The sequence below is a fragment of the Trachinotus anak genome, unplaced genomic scaffold (genome assembly GCF_046630095.1).
Source record: "Trachinotus anak isolate AG129_WGS33_773 ecotype Australia unplaced genomic scaffold, CSIRO_AGI_Tana_v1 ptg000019l, whole genome shotgun sequence".
In the NCBI taxonomy this organism is placed as follows: Eukaryota; Metazoa; Chordata; class Actinopteri; order Carangiformes; family Carangidae; genus Trachinotus; species Trachinotus anak.
The window spans coordinates 7,016,198-7,031,726 of record NW_027273870.1 but is presented as its reverse complement, the minus strand read 5'-3'; the positions used below and the strand labels follow the sequence as shown (position 1 = coordinate 7,031,726).

Genomic DNA, 15,529 nt, shown 5'->3' with positions numbered 1-15,529 from the left:
GAGGATGAATCCTACTGACTGTCCTCTGACTTTTTGTGCAGTGCCACCAGTGGCTCAATGTTTCTCCTTTTCATATCAAAATTTTCTCTAATATCAAAATATATTAACAACTATATGTTTTTCCATGACAGGAGGAAGAATTACTCACTGATCATATGGCCATGTGACATGAAAAAAGATGAACTTATCCTTTAACTTTTTGTCAATCATCATTACATTTTCAAGTTTCTCTTTGCTTAAGATATAATCACAGATTTTTTAAGGTAGACCTGTCTGAATATGACAAACTAACTGCTCATGCTCAGCACATTATTGATTTTGTTAACAGTGCTTCTGATCCTGTATTAGTGTTTGAATGCTTTTTTTCTGCAGGTGATGCTCAACCATGCTAATTATCACAATTATATTATTGCTATCTATGCTGTTGTTCTGATGATCTGTCAGCACATTGCGAGAGCAGGTGTTGTGTGCAGGTGTTAGAGACGCTGGTGAAGAGTAATGAAGGTTATATTGCTCATGCTCCGTTTCCATCTCCACACTTCCTGTTTTTCGTGTTCCTCAGCTGAGCAGTTCATAGCTGAGAAAGCTGGACAAAAGCCTGGAGGACTTACACAATGGCATCTGTGTCTGTGTGCACATGTATATGTGTGTAGGTGTGTATGAGCTTTCATTGCTTCAGGTGGACAAGAGCCAAGACACAGAATGAAACGCTCACATAGAAAAAAAACATTTAGTTAAAACAAGTATGAATTTATTCTTTCTTTATGCCGCATCTTTCAAGAACATCTTTTTTTCTTTTACAGTAAAAATAAATTACAAATAAGCCAATCTGTCATATACAATTATTTTTTCTTTCTTAGATACAAAACATAGGACATGCACATTGACAGACTAAACAAGGAAACTGGAGAAAATGGTATAACTGGCACTTTGGTCGTCTGAAAATGACCTCACTGTCATGGCCACTGAAGAGCACCCGGGCTCAGTTCTACCTCGTCCACAAGACTTAATAAGCCACTAAACGACGAGATGACACTGAATATTTCCCAAGATCATTCTTACTCAGGAACTACTAAAAACTAATCTTTTCAGTAACTCTGAAAGCTGAGGAGAGAAAAAAAAAGATCTAATCCTGTTGCAAGGCTAACTGGCTTTGTGAGTGGATCTGTGTGCGTGTGTATGTGTGTGCGTATCTGCCTCACTTAAATTACCTCCTACTCTTTCACTCCTACTACATATTGGCCTTGCCCTCTATGCTGCAGACCCTCTCCTTTCTTCCTTTAACTGCCCTTGAGAGATGGCGAGAGCTTTAGAAAAACTATATAAATAAAAGAAGATAGAGGTTGCTATACATCAGCAAGCCAGTAGTATTTTGCTTCCAACCAAGCAATGCGGAAATCTGTTCTTAATAGAAATCGATTAATAAACACTGCTGAAGGAGAACGCGTGGATGCCTATATTTGGTGACTTCCTCCTTCTCCCTATTTTCTTGCTGCTTCCGCTGCTCTCTCTAAACATTTCTTCTTAGTTTTGCAGCCTCAGCATTTAACAAAGCCTGCAGCTTTGACTTTAAAGCCCACTTCTCTATTACTTCACATCCTCTCCATCAGTCTATCGGCACATCCGTCTGTCAGTCCTAATTTGACCTGTGCTCTCTCCAGCTCCAGACTCTCCCACTGCTCTCTTAGCCTATTTACAAATCAGCCAATTTGCACCTCTTCTGTCCATCTGGCATCGCCCATCGATGAGTCAGTGGAGCGACAAACCGACTGACGTATTTGCCTTTTGCAGTGTTGCCAGCTTGTGAATCCATTCATCCTCATTTATCCACACACACAGATGCCCATCACAGCCAGAGCCAATCCAAGTGGCCTCTAGCTGTGACATCAGGTCCATGTGGTCAGACCTTTTAGTTCGCTTAAATCGTGGATTATTCACACAACGGCAACCTGCTACTTTTTGATGGATTTTTTGTTTTAACTCATTTTTGTCCCACATTTGTTTGTTGCCATCTAGAGCACCTTAAATCCCCCTTTTTGTTACATTCTGTAAAACATTGCCCCAAAGAAAAGCATGATAGACAGCATCACTCAGGAAATATTCAGTATATCTTTTTATCTAGATCTTTATCTGCATCCAAGTCAACAATCTTTACACATTATATCAATATGTCACAGAAAGACATCCAACAACCAAAATCTCTGGCTTCCTGACAGGAAGCATTCGTTCCCTGTGGTTGTCTCAAACGACACCATATTTGCAGAAAATGGTGGATAGTATGATGGATGGAACAACTAGTGATGAGAGGGTTTATTACTTTTCTCCTACAGGTTGCTGCTTCTACGGCCAGCACTGCCCTTCACAGTGTTTCACTGTACTCTCGCTGCTTCTCCTCTTATTGCTGCATATGTTACCCCCCTCCTTTCTCCTTTTTTCCTCTTCCTCTTTCTAATCCTGTGTCTCTAGAAAGATCCCTTCCCCTCCCCTCGCTGTCATTTCTCTTGTTACTCTTCCTTCTTCTTTGACATCCCTGTATCCCCCCCCCCCCCCCGCTCTCTCTTTCTTTTCCTTCCCTCTCAGCTTCACAGAGTATTTTCTTCTCTTCTTCCTCTCCTGGTAAACACTCAGCCTCACTGTGCATCGTGCTCTGCCCTGTAGAGGCACTAGCCTTCACAGTTTTCCTGGATAAAGATGAAAGTGATAGTGCTGGACCACAGATATCAGTTCGAACACTCACTAAACACATAACTATTTACATGACACTTTAAGTGGTTACAGTATTGTCATTACTGTGCACTGATTCTAACAGTAATTGTAGTAATTGTAGCAACCAGTTAATTGGATGCACTAATAGCACTAGGCAGTTAACTAAGTTGAGGTGACAAAATTAACAACATCATTCACAACTGCTATCAAATCGTGTTGATATTAGAGATGGACTCAGCCCTCATAGCCCTGATTGCAGGGAATCGTGACATCATACAGGTGAGACGCAGAAAGCCATACCTGTAGAGTATTGTAGATATATATGAACATAGCTGAAGAACTCTTAGCAGCCCTGAAAAGTGTTAAGCCCTGTAGGTGGTAGATTCAGAATCTAACCGTTCCCCCTATCTCCATCGCTGCGCCTTGTAGAGTGGCATACAGCTAAGCAGGCAAAGGGGGTGTAGAGAGTCTAACAGGGGTCCTCACAGCCTTTAAAACAGGCTGGAAGGGATGGGGGGGATTGGTACTAAGAGTCCAGTTCAGCCGAATAGTAGGTGGAGGTTGAGGCAGAGGGTGAAAACAGAAAGGGCAAGTAGTGAGAAGAGTGAGGGCGAGCAGGATGAGGGAGAGGAGGAAGATGGAGGCAGGTCAAACTCGGGTGGACATTCGAGCTCGAAGCACCGCACAGTGACACCTGAGTCCTCATTGCCGTAGTTTGCCCAGTACTCTTCTGGGTCAAGTTTGGGCAGCGCCAGCTCTTCCTCCCCTAGCTCATACTTGACTACAGAGGTGGTTGTTGATGGGCCTTTCCCGTACAAACCAGCCTTGACAGTCTCTGAGGACTTCTCAAAGAGGCCTTTCGTGGATGACTGGGGCTTGTTCTTGTGGAACCACCAGCGGGTCTTGGTGCTGAAGGTGGTGGTGGTGGAGCCAGCGATGGAGCCTGGGTCGGGCAGGGGGCAGAGGGCGAAGTCCATCTCACGAAGGAAGCGAAGGTCCTGGCCACGGCGGGTGGAAGGGGAGGCGCAGATCACCTCGGATGAAGAGACACGGGCCTCACGGAACCACTCCCACAGGGCGCGGGACTCACAGCCACAGGACCAGGGGTTGGCATTGAGACGGAGAAACTCAATGCCCTGGGTGTCCCTCAGGGTCTGGCTGGGCAGTTCTGCCAAAGAGTTGTTGAAGAGGAAGAGCATGGTCAGGCGGCCGAGGTCGCGGAAGGCGCGGCGGTTCACCTGCCTGATGCGGTTATCATGGAGGAGAAGGCGGTCAAGGTTGACCAGGCCGCGGAACACATTCTCTGAGAGAGTGCGGATACGGTTGCCATGCAGGAAAAGCTGGCTCAGGTTGATGAGGTCAGAAAAGATGTCATCCTGCAGGAAGTGGAGATTATTCTCCTGAAAAAGGGAAGAAAAAATGGTAAAGGGTTTAGCATGAGAAGAACAGACACTCTGGGATTTGTAATATTTGATTCTGGACATTTGTGATGCTGTGTGTATGGACATGTGTGGGTGGCTGCATGAGTGAGTATCCAAGTGTGCGTCAGTTATCAGCATGTCTCTCCAGCGCCCCTACCTGCAGATAGAGGAACTGCAGGCTGTAAAGCTTGTGGAAGATGTCATGGGGCAGGGCAGTGAGCCGGCAGCGGTGCATGTGGAGGCTCTGGAGTTTCTCTAGGCCGCGGAAGGCTCCCCCCTCCAGCCGGTGGAGGTTAGGGTTGTCCCCCAGGTCCAACTCCTCCAAGTCCCTCAGCTCACTGAAGGCCCCTGCCTCAATCCACGTGATGTTGTTGGAGAACAGCCACAGAACCTGATGAAAGAAAACAGAAAGATGCAGAGGTGAATATTTTTTTCTGTGGATAATCTTTAAAGATACGTTGAAATCTATCTTTTCTTTGTTTAAGAATGAAGAGACTGCTTCAAACTCCTCCATCCCTTCATGCAAATGCAATTTTCCACATTGCTTCTTACCTGAGTTCCGAAGCCAAAAGAGCCAACTCTAAGCTCCGTGATCCGGTTGTTCTGGAGGAACACACGCTGCGACTCATAGGGCACTCCGACCGGGACGGCGGTGAAGTTCTGCGCCTGGCAGCTCACAGTCATGGGCGTCGGGTAGCACACGCAGAGGTGCGGGCATGCCGACGCCGGACTTGGCTTGCCGAGGACCAGCCAAACTACCAGCCAAAGGGAGAGACCGCCTGGATGAGGGAGAGCGGGGAGAGAGGAGAAGAGGTGAGCGGGAGCTGTCCGTGGGGCTGAAACCAGCCATTACCAGCATACATACAACACCGAGTCCGAACGCTTATTTCTCCTGCATGTTACCATTGCATCTGTACTTTGCTGATATTCAATTTACTGCAATTGCATCGAGAATAATAATAATAATAATAATAATAATAATAAATGAAGTTTGCGCTTCAGCACTACACTTGCACCGAGCATTACGCACAGCATCACAGCAAAAGTGTTCGGTCAAAGCATAACAACTGTTTTTTACAGTTAACAAAAAATTCTTATTATATTCATCTTCAAATCCTGGATAACATTTATACTATTATAAATCATAAAATAAGTAACTGTCTGACAGACTTCCGAGTTTCCTTTCGATTATATATCATCCATGTATCCAGTTCGATGTTACTTTGAATATATCAAAATTGCTCTAGAGTTTTTAGATTAAAAACTTAGAAATTGTTTCATAGGTTCTATTGAAAAGCACAATCAGCTCTATGTCTGTAGAACCCATGCGGTAACCAAAACCAAAGTAGACAAGGAGAAACTTACTTTTGCAGTTGCGCATGATGGAGCATCGTCGGCTCCGAAAAATCGAAGAGGTTTCCATCCTGAACCAAAGCCCAAAGCGAGTTAGCCTAAGAGGGCGAAGTAAAGCCTGCTATCTCCGCTGATGCCCTGGTTCCCGAGTCGGAGCGACTGAGAGTGTGCCGGTTGATGGCCACCAGTGTCCCATATATACTCCAGCATCCCGTTATTGCCTACGGCAGAAGGCACCGTGGAATCTCCTACGTCACCGATACGGGGTCATGAATGAGTGAGGGCGGCAAGAAACGGAAAGGGGAGGGGCCGACCATAGGGGATTCTCTTGGAGAGCTTGTACGCGCGTAAAGGCTTGTTGGAGACGTGCGCTCAGACTCTGTGAGAGGAGGAGACTTTCTCGACGCACATAGGAACATAGAGGGAGGGAGGGCCAGAGAGTGAAAGTAAAAGCAGTGAAGGGAGGGGGGAAGAGAGGGAGGAGCGAGCCAAGGCACAGTGCCCGGTAATGATGACTGGGTTCTGTGGAGGAGCGGAGAACGGGTAGGAGAAGAGCGCACAGCTCCTTTCCTGGCTGGTTCTGTCAGAGACCGTTATGGTCTGTTTCCGGCGCGCTGCAGCCAGACAGAAAGATACAGAAAAACGCCTAGATGGTTATGTCTTAGGAAATGAGGATGCCCCCGAATTATGATTCAGCCACCAGAAAGAAAAATCAGCGCCAGAAGAGAGTCACTCAAAACAACCATGGTTGAGTAGTATTTGTTGTGGAGGTTAACTACGACATGGTCCAGTCATGCTGTTTGTACCTTAATTATAGCTCCTGACATAATTCCTCTGATGATGGAGATATGAATTGGATAATCAAGGCAACAGTGATCAGATAAAACTGTGCTTTCTCACTATTTAGGGACACTTGAATCAGTGAAACCAAATAAGATTAAATATGAATCAGTTTCAACTACATTTTTTGAAGTGAATTGGACAGTTGAAGTGCACTTCCTCTCAATACTTATGTGTAATTTCTCTGTTTTTATTGCACTACTTCAAATATTGTTAATTAGCTTCATAAATGGGGGGAAATGGGCAAGTAATGAAGCCAGAAAACAGAAATAACGCAAAAGACAACAGATGCCTTAATATGCATGCCACTTCAAGTCTGTTTCGCTGTGTCTGTGCCTCAAGCTGTCACTGCTTGTGTTTGACCACCAGCTGTAAGATAGCTTGATGGCATCAATTGTGATAGTGATACACTGTGATACAGAAAGCTGTCATTTGCCTTTACATTTGATCAATCCAATTTTTTTTAAAGTAGTTTACCATTTGAGCAACCAGGAAAACAGAAACTTGTGTACACAGCCATCCAATACAAAAGTCCTATAATCAATACTTCTTTTGTGAAAATTTTGATTGTATGGAAACTAAAATTGCTCATTCAACTTTCTTCTGCTGCTTTGATGCTAATTACATTATGTACATCCTTTTTTCTTCAGCACAGCGATTTCCAATACAGTGCAGTTCAATACGACTGCAGCATAAAGTGCCCTCTCAAGCCAAGTCAATACACAATGTAATCAATTGAAGTTGTATAGTCTCAGCAAAGAAAGTCAGTGTTATTAGCAGGGCTATTGTATGATATAGGATTACATTGTAGATCTGTGCATTTTTCTTGCCACTCAGTGCATCTATAGATTGCTCAATTATGCCGTGACCATGTAAAGAACAAATTTATGTCGAAGATGACAGAGCAGTACTCAGTATTATTCTACATAAATACCAGAAAAACGCTTTTTGTTGCCATTTAGTGCAATTTTGAAATGTCACAGGAAGTTGTACACTTGTATTAAAGCTAAGCAATGTGATCAACAAACATACAATGAGGTACCACAGCTGCAGTGCTTACATATTGAATAGTATGGAAATAGTATGCTTTCAGGTTTACATCAGCTTTTCAAAACAGTACTCTGTTTTGCTTGCTTCCCCGTTTCCTTAATGTATCACTCAATTCTTGTTTATTGAATGATCTAGGAGAGCTTTGTTACTATTAATCAGTTCAGACATGCCTGCACAAAGAGCTCGACGAGGAGGCATAACAAGCTGTATAAATATGTGACCTTGAAGTTTTATGGCATAGTTTTCAAGCCACATTCTGAAATGATGATGAAAATAACCTTCAGAGTAACATTAGTCAGGCTTCAGAAGTGTGATCACTTAGAAGTGGTCAGAATCAACCTTGGAGAAAGATTCCAGCTTTTTGCTATGTCTGACATGAAAATAAATAACTGCTGCTCAGGCTGAGAGCCATGAGGAGACAGACAGCACAAGAGCATCCATTCATAGAAACACACAGGCGGCTTAACAGATGAGCTCATGAGGCAAGAAGTAGTCACATGTAAGGGCGTTAGCATGCATGGCTGCACACACATCAACACGTGTACAGTACAGTATACACACAACGTTTTCTCCTTTCTGCACAAAGCCAACTGAGCCACAGGCATGACAAACAAATGAGTAATTGAGGGGATCCGTTACACGGTGTGTTGTTATTCCTTCTCACCTCCTGCTTTATCCTTATCTGGACTTGTGGACGCATACAAGTTTTAGTGCCCACTGGCCACCTGGGACCAACACCTTTCAGGCTTTCCCTTTACACACACCCACAGTACCAGCCGTGCAAGTGTGTGTGTGTGTGTGTGGGTGTGTGTGTGTGTGTGTGTGTGTCAGTGAGTTTAACTGTGCATGTGTGTTTGCTGAGGCACCGCTTTGTCTAAAAGCCACTGCGGCGTGTCAGTCAATCAGTGTTGTGCTAGTCACCCACACAGCAGGTTTGCGGTACTGTGTAGGCACCGTCTTCTCAATGAGTATGATGATCCCAACATCGTGTTTGTGTAATCCCCACACAGAAACAAACCAAGGCTTCCCCAGCCCGCACTCACTCCAGCACATCTGCCAGCGCATCTCTCTGTCTGTCTGCACGTCTGTCTTTATCTGTCCCTCATGCTGTCCCTTGCCTTACTCACACTTTGCTCAGCTTTGATCTACAATTTGGTACCAACTGAGGAGTGCGTCACCACACCTACCAGCACGGCGTGTTGTAATCTTGCTCTTTGTGGTGTGAGACACCCTGAAATGAACAGATTTAAAGTCTGGTGACCTACATGAGCCTCCAGGTGTGGCTGCGCAAGTCTGTCCTGCGTGATGTCAACACCGTCACACTGACAGCAGGTCAGATGGCATGTTGGTCAGGGAGATGTAGCAACACACAACCTAAACACACCAACATGTTCTCAGGCCTGTGATGAAGATATGAAATATTATTGATCTGTTATTGAACTGCAACCTCTTTTGCACAATTCCCATTGGTTTAAAAACACTTCACCTGGTTTTCTTCATTAACATCCTGAAGAGGTATCAATTTTAAAAGGATGCTGAGGGAGGGAGGATGACTTCTCTTTAATGAACTTAATCAAAAGACTGTGTTTGCATGCACGACTCGTACACTCCCATTGAGGCAGGCTAATGAGGGGGTACGAGAGACACAATCAGGATGCGCACACGTGCCCACTAATGGTAACAGCACACAGTGTGATGTGCACTGAGCAAATTCAGACGCGGAGAGCTGAAGACACAGACAGAAACACACAGGACATAAACAGCATAGTGTCACACACCTAAACAGTGAAACAAAGAAAACCAGGACTTGAACTTCTGAACGTGACTCAACATGTCTAATTGTTAAGGAGCAAACTGTCGCTCTCTGGCACAACCCGTCTATCTCTCACACACACATTCATGGAGGCAGCAGCATCTTTCAGCGTCTGTCCAACTGTCACCAACAAAGACGCTCGTGCTATTATTCCCTGCCTTGCACATCTCCCCTCACTCACATTGCTTTTCTCTTTGTCTGCCAGTGTCTCCCTCCCTTTTTTGCCAGTATCTTTCATTTGTTCTGTCCCTTGACGTCACCACTTCCGCTTAACCATATACTGCTGCCTTCTTTCCACACACACTGGCACACACAGCCTGCAGCACAATGGATACTGGAGTGGCATCTTCTTATAAGGCAACTACTTCTTGAGTTTGTAAAATGCTAGACAGCCAGTTAGGGAGAACGTCATCTCTATTGTGGCAAATATTTTTAGAACAAAATATTCTATACTTCAACAAAAGTTTAAAACTTTTATTAACAGTAAATTGTATCCATTTTATAAAATTATGAAAATATGTAGTAAATGTAGACCTATTAAGATATATTATTATTACATAGTTTGTATTAGGTGTTGCCTAAGAATTTATTCTGAGTACTGTACAGGGCCAAACTGACCTTCTATGGGACCTGGGGGCAAACATTATCTGTGAGCCCTTATTGATGCTCCACTATTCTGCATTTTGTGCACTGTGTATGTCATTAGAGGAGAACTTCACCAATTTTACAAAAGACACTAAGTTTATACATTATGAAGAGTTCTATGTGCAAACATTTGTGAAGCTAATATCTTTTTTAGTGCTGGAGAACATTTGTCAACTCTGAGAAAATAACTCTGATGATGTCATCGGGGGTTAATCTAAGTTTTGGTTTGGGTTAGGGTTATAAAACACTATGTTACACACAGCAAGTTTAAAAAGGCTTTGGTGTTTACCAGACATGGAGGATCTAATTACAGAATTCCCATAACGCAATAGGAGTTGCATTATGGGAAATGTAGTATCTGCTGTTATTGAAGCTTGAGCCTGGGTACTAGAAGTCACAGATGAAGGTATTTCAACCTCTGTTGCAATAATAGAATAATATGAATAAAATAATTAAGATAATACTGTGGCATTCTGACACAGGGCCCCTCTACAAGCTTGTGTGTGTGTGTGTGTGTGTGTCGTAACAGGGACCCACTTGTAAAATCACTACTGATAAAATCACTAGTCGTCAAAAACTCCACCAGGTGGTTTTATAATGCCCCTGTAATTTGACTCTGTATTCATGTGTACAGTTGTGTTTTCCATACAAATTTGAAATAACCACAAATGAATTGCAGAAGTGTTAACTTGGAGCCTTTGGGTCCCCTGGTGGTCCGTCACTGGGGCAGCTCAGTAATCCAGCTTTGTCTCCAGAAGGTGTGTTATTCTGTACCACAGACTGCAAATACTGTTGTTTTGAGTCTTGAGAAATTATGAACAGTTTAATAAAAGCTGGGCCTTGCATGTCCAGAAGTACAGAACATAAGTTTACAGAGTAGCTATCATGAACCAAATAAACCTATCATGGAACCCGAAAAGTCCTTTATACAGGGATACTTTCTTCTGTCGAGGCCATTCAACAAGAAAGGGGCTGGACTCACTCTGCTTTCTTTGGTCAGTGTAACTTCCTGTCCTCCTCTTTCATCTCCAGCAGAACAATTGTATAACACTCAGCCATACATGTTTGCATGTGTTCAAATCAATATTGTCCACTCTCCCTCCTCCTCCTCCATCCCTGCCTCATTCACACGCTCGCTCACTCACTGTATCCATTTTTCTCTTCAGAGGTGATCTGCTCAGTCTCCACTCACTGCTTCCTGTTGCAATTACCGAAAACATGAAAGCATTTTCCACTCACATCTCCATCTATCTATCTCTCTATCTAGCTATCTATCTATCATCTATCTATCTATCTATCTATCTATCTATCTATCTATCTATCTAGCTATCTATCTATCATCTATCTATCTATCTATCTATCTATCTATCTAGCTATCTATCCATCTTCAGATTCAGTGTATGATGAAAACACTATATGTAAAAACATGTGTACGTAAAACATACTGAAATGAGGCCCAGTCACACAGCAGCTCTATCACTGCCTGAGATCAGTGTATATTTACACCAACCACAGCAGGTGATCCTTCAGCCATGAGGGTCACTAACTGTTCTGGCGTCTGAGGGAGGAGAGAAAAGGAAAATTTATCTTGGAACGATTCCCGCTACGAGAAATATTTTTCACAGCAGAGGATGTAGTGCTTTTCTTATCATGCAGTGACCACACACATGCTTCCCTTTAGGGAGCCTTTTCCTTTATCTACAAAGGGCTGATGATCAAGTCTGTGTTTGATCAGGTTGTTGCACAGAGGGCAGATAATCTGCCAGGCCATATTTTCTACATTGAATCAAATAGCAATTGTGTTCTTCTTTCCTCTGATCTGTTGCAGCGTTTGATCCACTCTGGGTCCATCTGTGCCTCAAGTGAGTTTAGTTCAGTTCTCTGAAGCTTTACTGACAAAGCACACTGTTACTGTTAATGATAGATTCACTTAAGTTTGCAAATTTATTCTCTCTCTCAACTTCTCGTTTCACACATCTCACACCAGCATGCTTTACATCATCATTTCCTCCAAGTATTGTCGGTGTGTGTTTCGCCTCTGTGTGTCTGTGTGTGTGCATGTATGTGTTTATTCAGCACATACATTTTCTTATTAACACCTCTCTCCAGGTGTAAGGTTTTTTGTTTTTTTTGTTTTGTTTTTTTTTTGCTTTGTATTGATCTCAACAGTCTTCTACTTAAATACACATGCACATCTACAGAGCATATTGTGTTTACAACAAAAAACATAAATACTAGTTGATTCAGCCTCTTGTTGAACTGAATGAACTGCTGTCATGTTACATCACTACACCTACAGTGTGGCTGCAGGTGGCACTTCCTCCTGCAAACTTGACAACTGCCACAGACTGTAGAGACACAGCAGCAACTTCCAAGTACTTCAGCTATTGTCTTTGACAGGCTTGTCATCTGAAAACCCAACACCAACCTTGTACATCATCCCAGCTGCCAAAATATAAACACAGGCATTCATATCCTAGCTGTCAGACAGCAGAAGCTAGAGATTTGTGTCCTTAGTGGGGATACTGCAAACCATATTTCTACAGCACCAAACCCTGAAATTAAGTCTAAAGGCCGGGGTATGTTCGGAACAAACTTTCTATATGCACGGCTGGATTACCAGCTGGGTGAAACACAATTGGTTTGTGTTAATTTAATAAAAATTTTGTGAATATGCACCTCTAGAGCTTAAATTAAGAACATGATAAAGGGTCCTGCTTTATTATCTAATCTTTAGATCAAAATCTTCAGATTTGTGCTTACATGTTGCATATTCATAATTCAATTTGTATAATAAAAAACACACAACAAATCTGTGGCCAGCAAATATTCCAGTGTAAAAAGCAGGCTGTCATAGATATTGTATTTAGACATGGCAGTTGTTCAATTGGGAGAATAGCACAGTCTCCTGGAAGGCATTTGTGGTGTAGCACTTGGTGATACACACAAAAAGTAACAGAAATAGTTCTGTTAACAATTAAAAAAGGGAGCTTGAGAGAGAAGTCCAACTCCCATATAACCATCTGATCCACACACCTGGCCGCAGTTCCAAGGTGAAAATACACACTCATGGCACTGACTGCTTATTTCACTCATGATATGTCTTGTATTATATAAAAAAACATATTGATTTGTTAACAAGGTTAAACACTTGATTTTTATCAGAGGGGTTTTTAACCGACAATCACAAAAGAATAATTTAGAGTTAAACCTGACTTGCATCCTAAACCTCAACAAAGCCTAATTCCAATGATTAACCTCTACAATACAGACCGCCCATAACCAAAATATACTCTGAGAAATGACTCCGAATTAACTTTCAAAAACACGTTTTTACTTTTGGAAATTCTTTGTCATCATTTGGCCATACTAAACATAGAAATACATGATAGTCGATAAGCACACTTTTCCAGGACGCACACTACACTTTATATTTGTTTGGTTATTGTGGATACTGGACATTAGCTCCCTTCACTCAGGATTTAGAGGCTTTCATTAGTATCTGTGTCCACCACTGACCGCCTGAGAGAAAGCATTCAGTTGCTGTGACACCCCAGTGGCACCACATTTACAGGTAATGGACTGGAGAATAGATAACATGAACAAACAAGTATCACAGTAAAACATGGATTTATTACTTTTCTCCTGCAGGCTGTTGTCTCTGAGACCAGTCCTCCCCCTCGCTCCTTTCTCTATCCTCCATAACTTCACCCCTAGTCATCAGTCCTCCTCTCTTTTCTCCTTGCATCCGTCTGTTCCACTTTCATCTATTATTTTTAACCCTCAGACATGCCTCATGCGTGACGCAGATGGACGCGTAATACGGACACAGTAAACTAAAGAGGGAAAGGCCTGGGCTGCAGACAGAGAGAGAGAGAGAGAGAGAAAGAGAGAGAGAGAGATTGATGCGAGAGAGGGAAACAGGCAGACACAGGGGGTCTTGTTAGGGAGACAAGGAGGGAGAAAGACTGAGTTAAAGCCTGGAGGCGAGGGATGAGAAAGAGAAATGTTATCATCCTTAGTTTTACACAAAGCTAGGAGCAAAACAGGTAGCACCTCCCTAAAATGTCACCTGTCACACATCACGTTAACACCTGCTTGCACCACTTTTTCATCCCCTGCTGTGGAGTAAACAATGTCCAAAAAAAAAAAAAAAATCAGCATTGCACTATTCCCACTTCTTCCCTCTCCCTCTCTACCCCATCTATCTTCCTGAAAGCTCCACACACCCACTCATTTGTCTGAGCAGAAAGAAGAGGAGTTACTTATCAATCTTACATCACTCAACAGTCAGACTTTTAATAGAGGCACTGAATGAGCATCAACGCTCTGTGACGCACACCAACTGTCAGGTTGAAGTATTTATGTGCTTGTGTGTGTGTGTGTTCGCACATGTGTGTGCATGAGTGCAAATATGTGTGAATGTATTTGTGCATGGTTAATTTGTGTGGCAGCATAGCAGAAACTAAACAGAAATCATCAACAGAATCATAGGAAATTTACCTCCATATGGTCCAACAGGTTCCCCTTTCCCCTCCACCTTACAATAATGAGTTACCATTACTCATAATTGGACAATGACACTAAAATTGTCAGTCCCCTCCTACTCAACATACGTGTGCAGGCTGTTTCCAAACTTATACATCACAATCCCTGCACATAACAATGGCAGCATCCAAATAACTGCTAATTGTAATGATTAATAAGGCTGCATGTAGGACTTTATTATTCAAATATCACAGTAAAATTAGTACAGATGACACATTTAGTTTCTGGAAAAAACTTAATAGCAATAAACAATACAGAGAATCATCTGCTTGGTGGTTTCATTTTATCTGCCTGTAACTCTGACTAAACTCATTAGGCTTGCTGAGAAACAGTTACAGTGCACTTTGTGGGAAGGAAGATGATGACTTCAGTCTAATGTACGGAGGACCAAACAAAAAATAAATTCATGGGGGAAATACAATAAATAAAAGAAATACTCATATAAGAAATACATTTTTTAAATAAAATGGTAAATGCTAATAAATGAACACATTAATGAATGTTAAACTTACAAGTAAAGGAAGAAAATGTATATTAAAATAAACAAATTTCAGAATAAAAGGGGGGGGTCAACAAAATAGACATGTAAATTGATGAATAAATACACATAATGTTCATGAATATAAAAATACATTTATACATGTATATTATTTTTATTCAATTTTTTAAAATCTTTTATACTCACCTTTGGTCTTAATTTTCCCTGAGCCAAAATGATACATTAGGATAAGATGAGATAAAACTTTATCACCCATTTTGGATTTGCATAAAATGGAAATTTTAGATTTTAGTTGACTAAAAAATGAGCGAGTTCAATTAATGTTGTTCACTCAGCACATTCATGTACAACACTGATTATCAGTTTATTTTATAATATCATATCTATAATGTCATATCTGATCCTCCATAACGCAGCTCTTAGGAGACTGGGATTGTAGTTTGATTGTTGATTTATTAAACTTGACAAATCCATGGATTGAAGAAATTCGATTACAGTCCCTACAGCCTTCATTGTGAATGGTTTGTTGTATGTCCTCTCTTCTACAGAAATTGAAAATCACACTGTTGTTATGTAAAACCCATTTCTTCTTCATCCACTGAGGTCTGTACTTGAGTGACTTCACCCCTGTGGGAGAAGAAATGTGATGGAGAA

At 42.2% G+C, this 15,529-nt stretch overlaps 1 protein-coding gene across 1 annotated transcript; it reads right to left on the bottom strand.

The window, feature by feature from the left end:
* Positions 1–729: 729 nt before the first annotated feature.
* On the bottom strand, positions 730–5,798 carry rtn4rl2a (reticulon 4 receptor-like 2 a). Its single transcript, XM_071505151.1, is given in 5 exon segments — positions 730–4,106; positions 4,285–4,518; positions 4,680–4,906; positions 5,493–5,600; positions 5,603–5,798. Coding segments are annotated over 5 exon segments (1,518 nt in total). The 5' UTR covers positions 5,691–5,798; the 3' UTR covers positions 730–3,245.
* Positions 5,799–15,529: the final 9,731 nt, after the last annotated feature.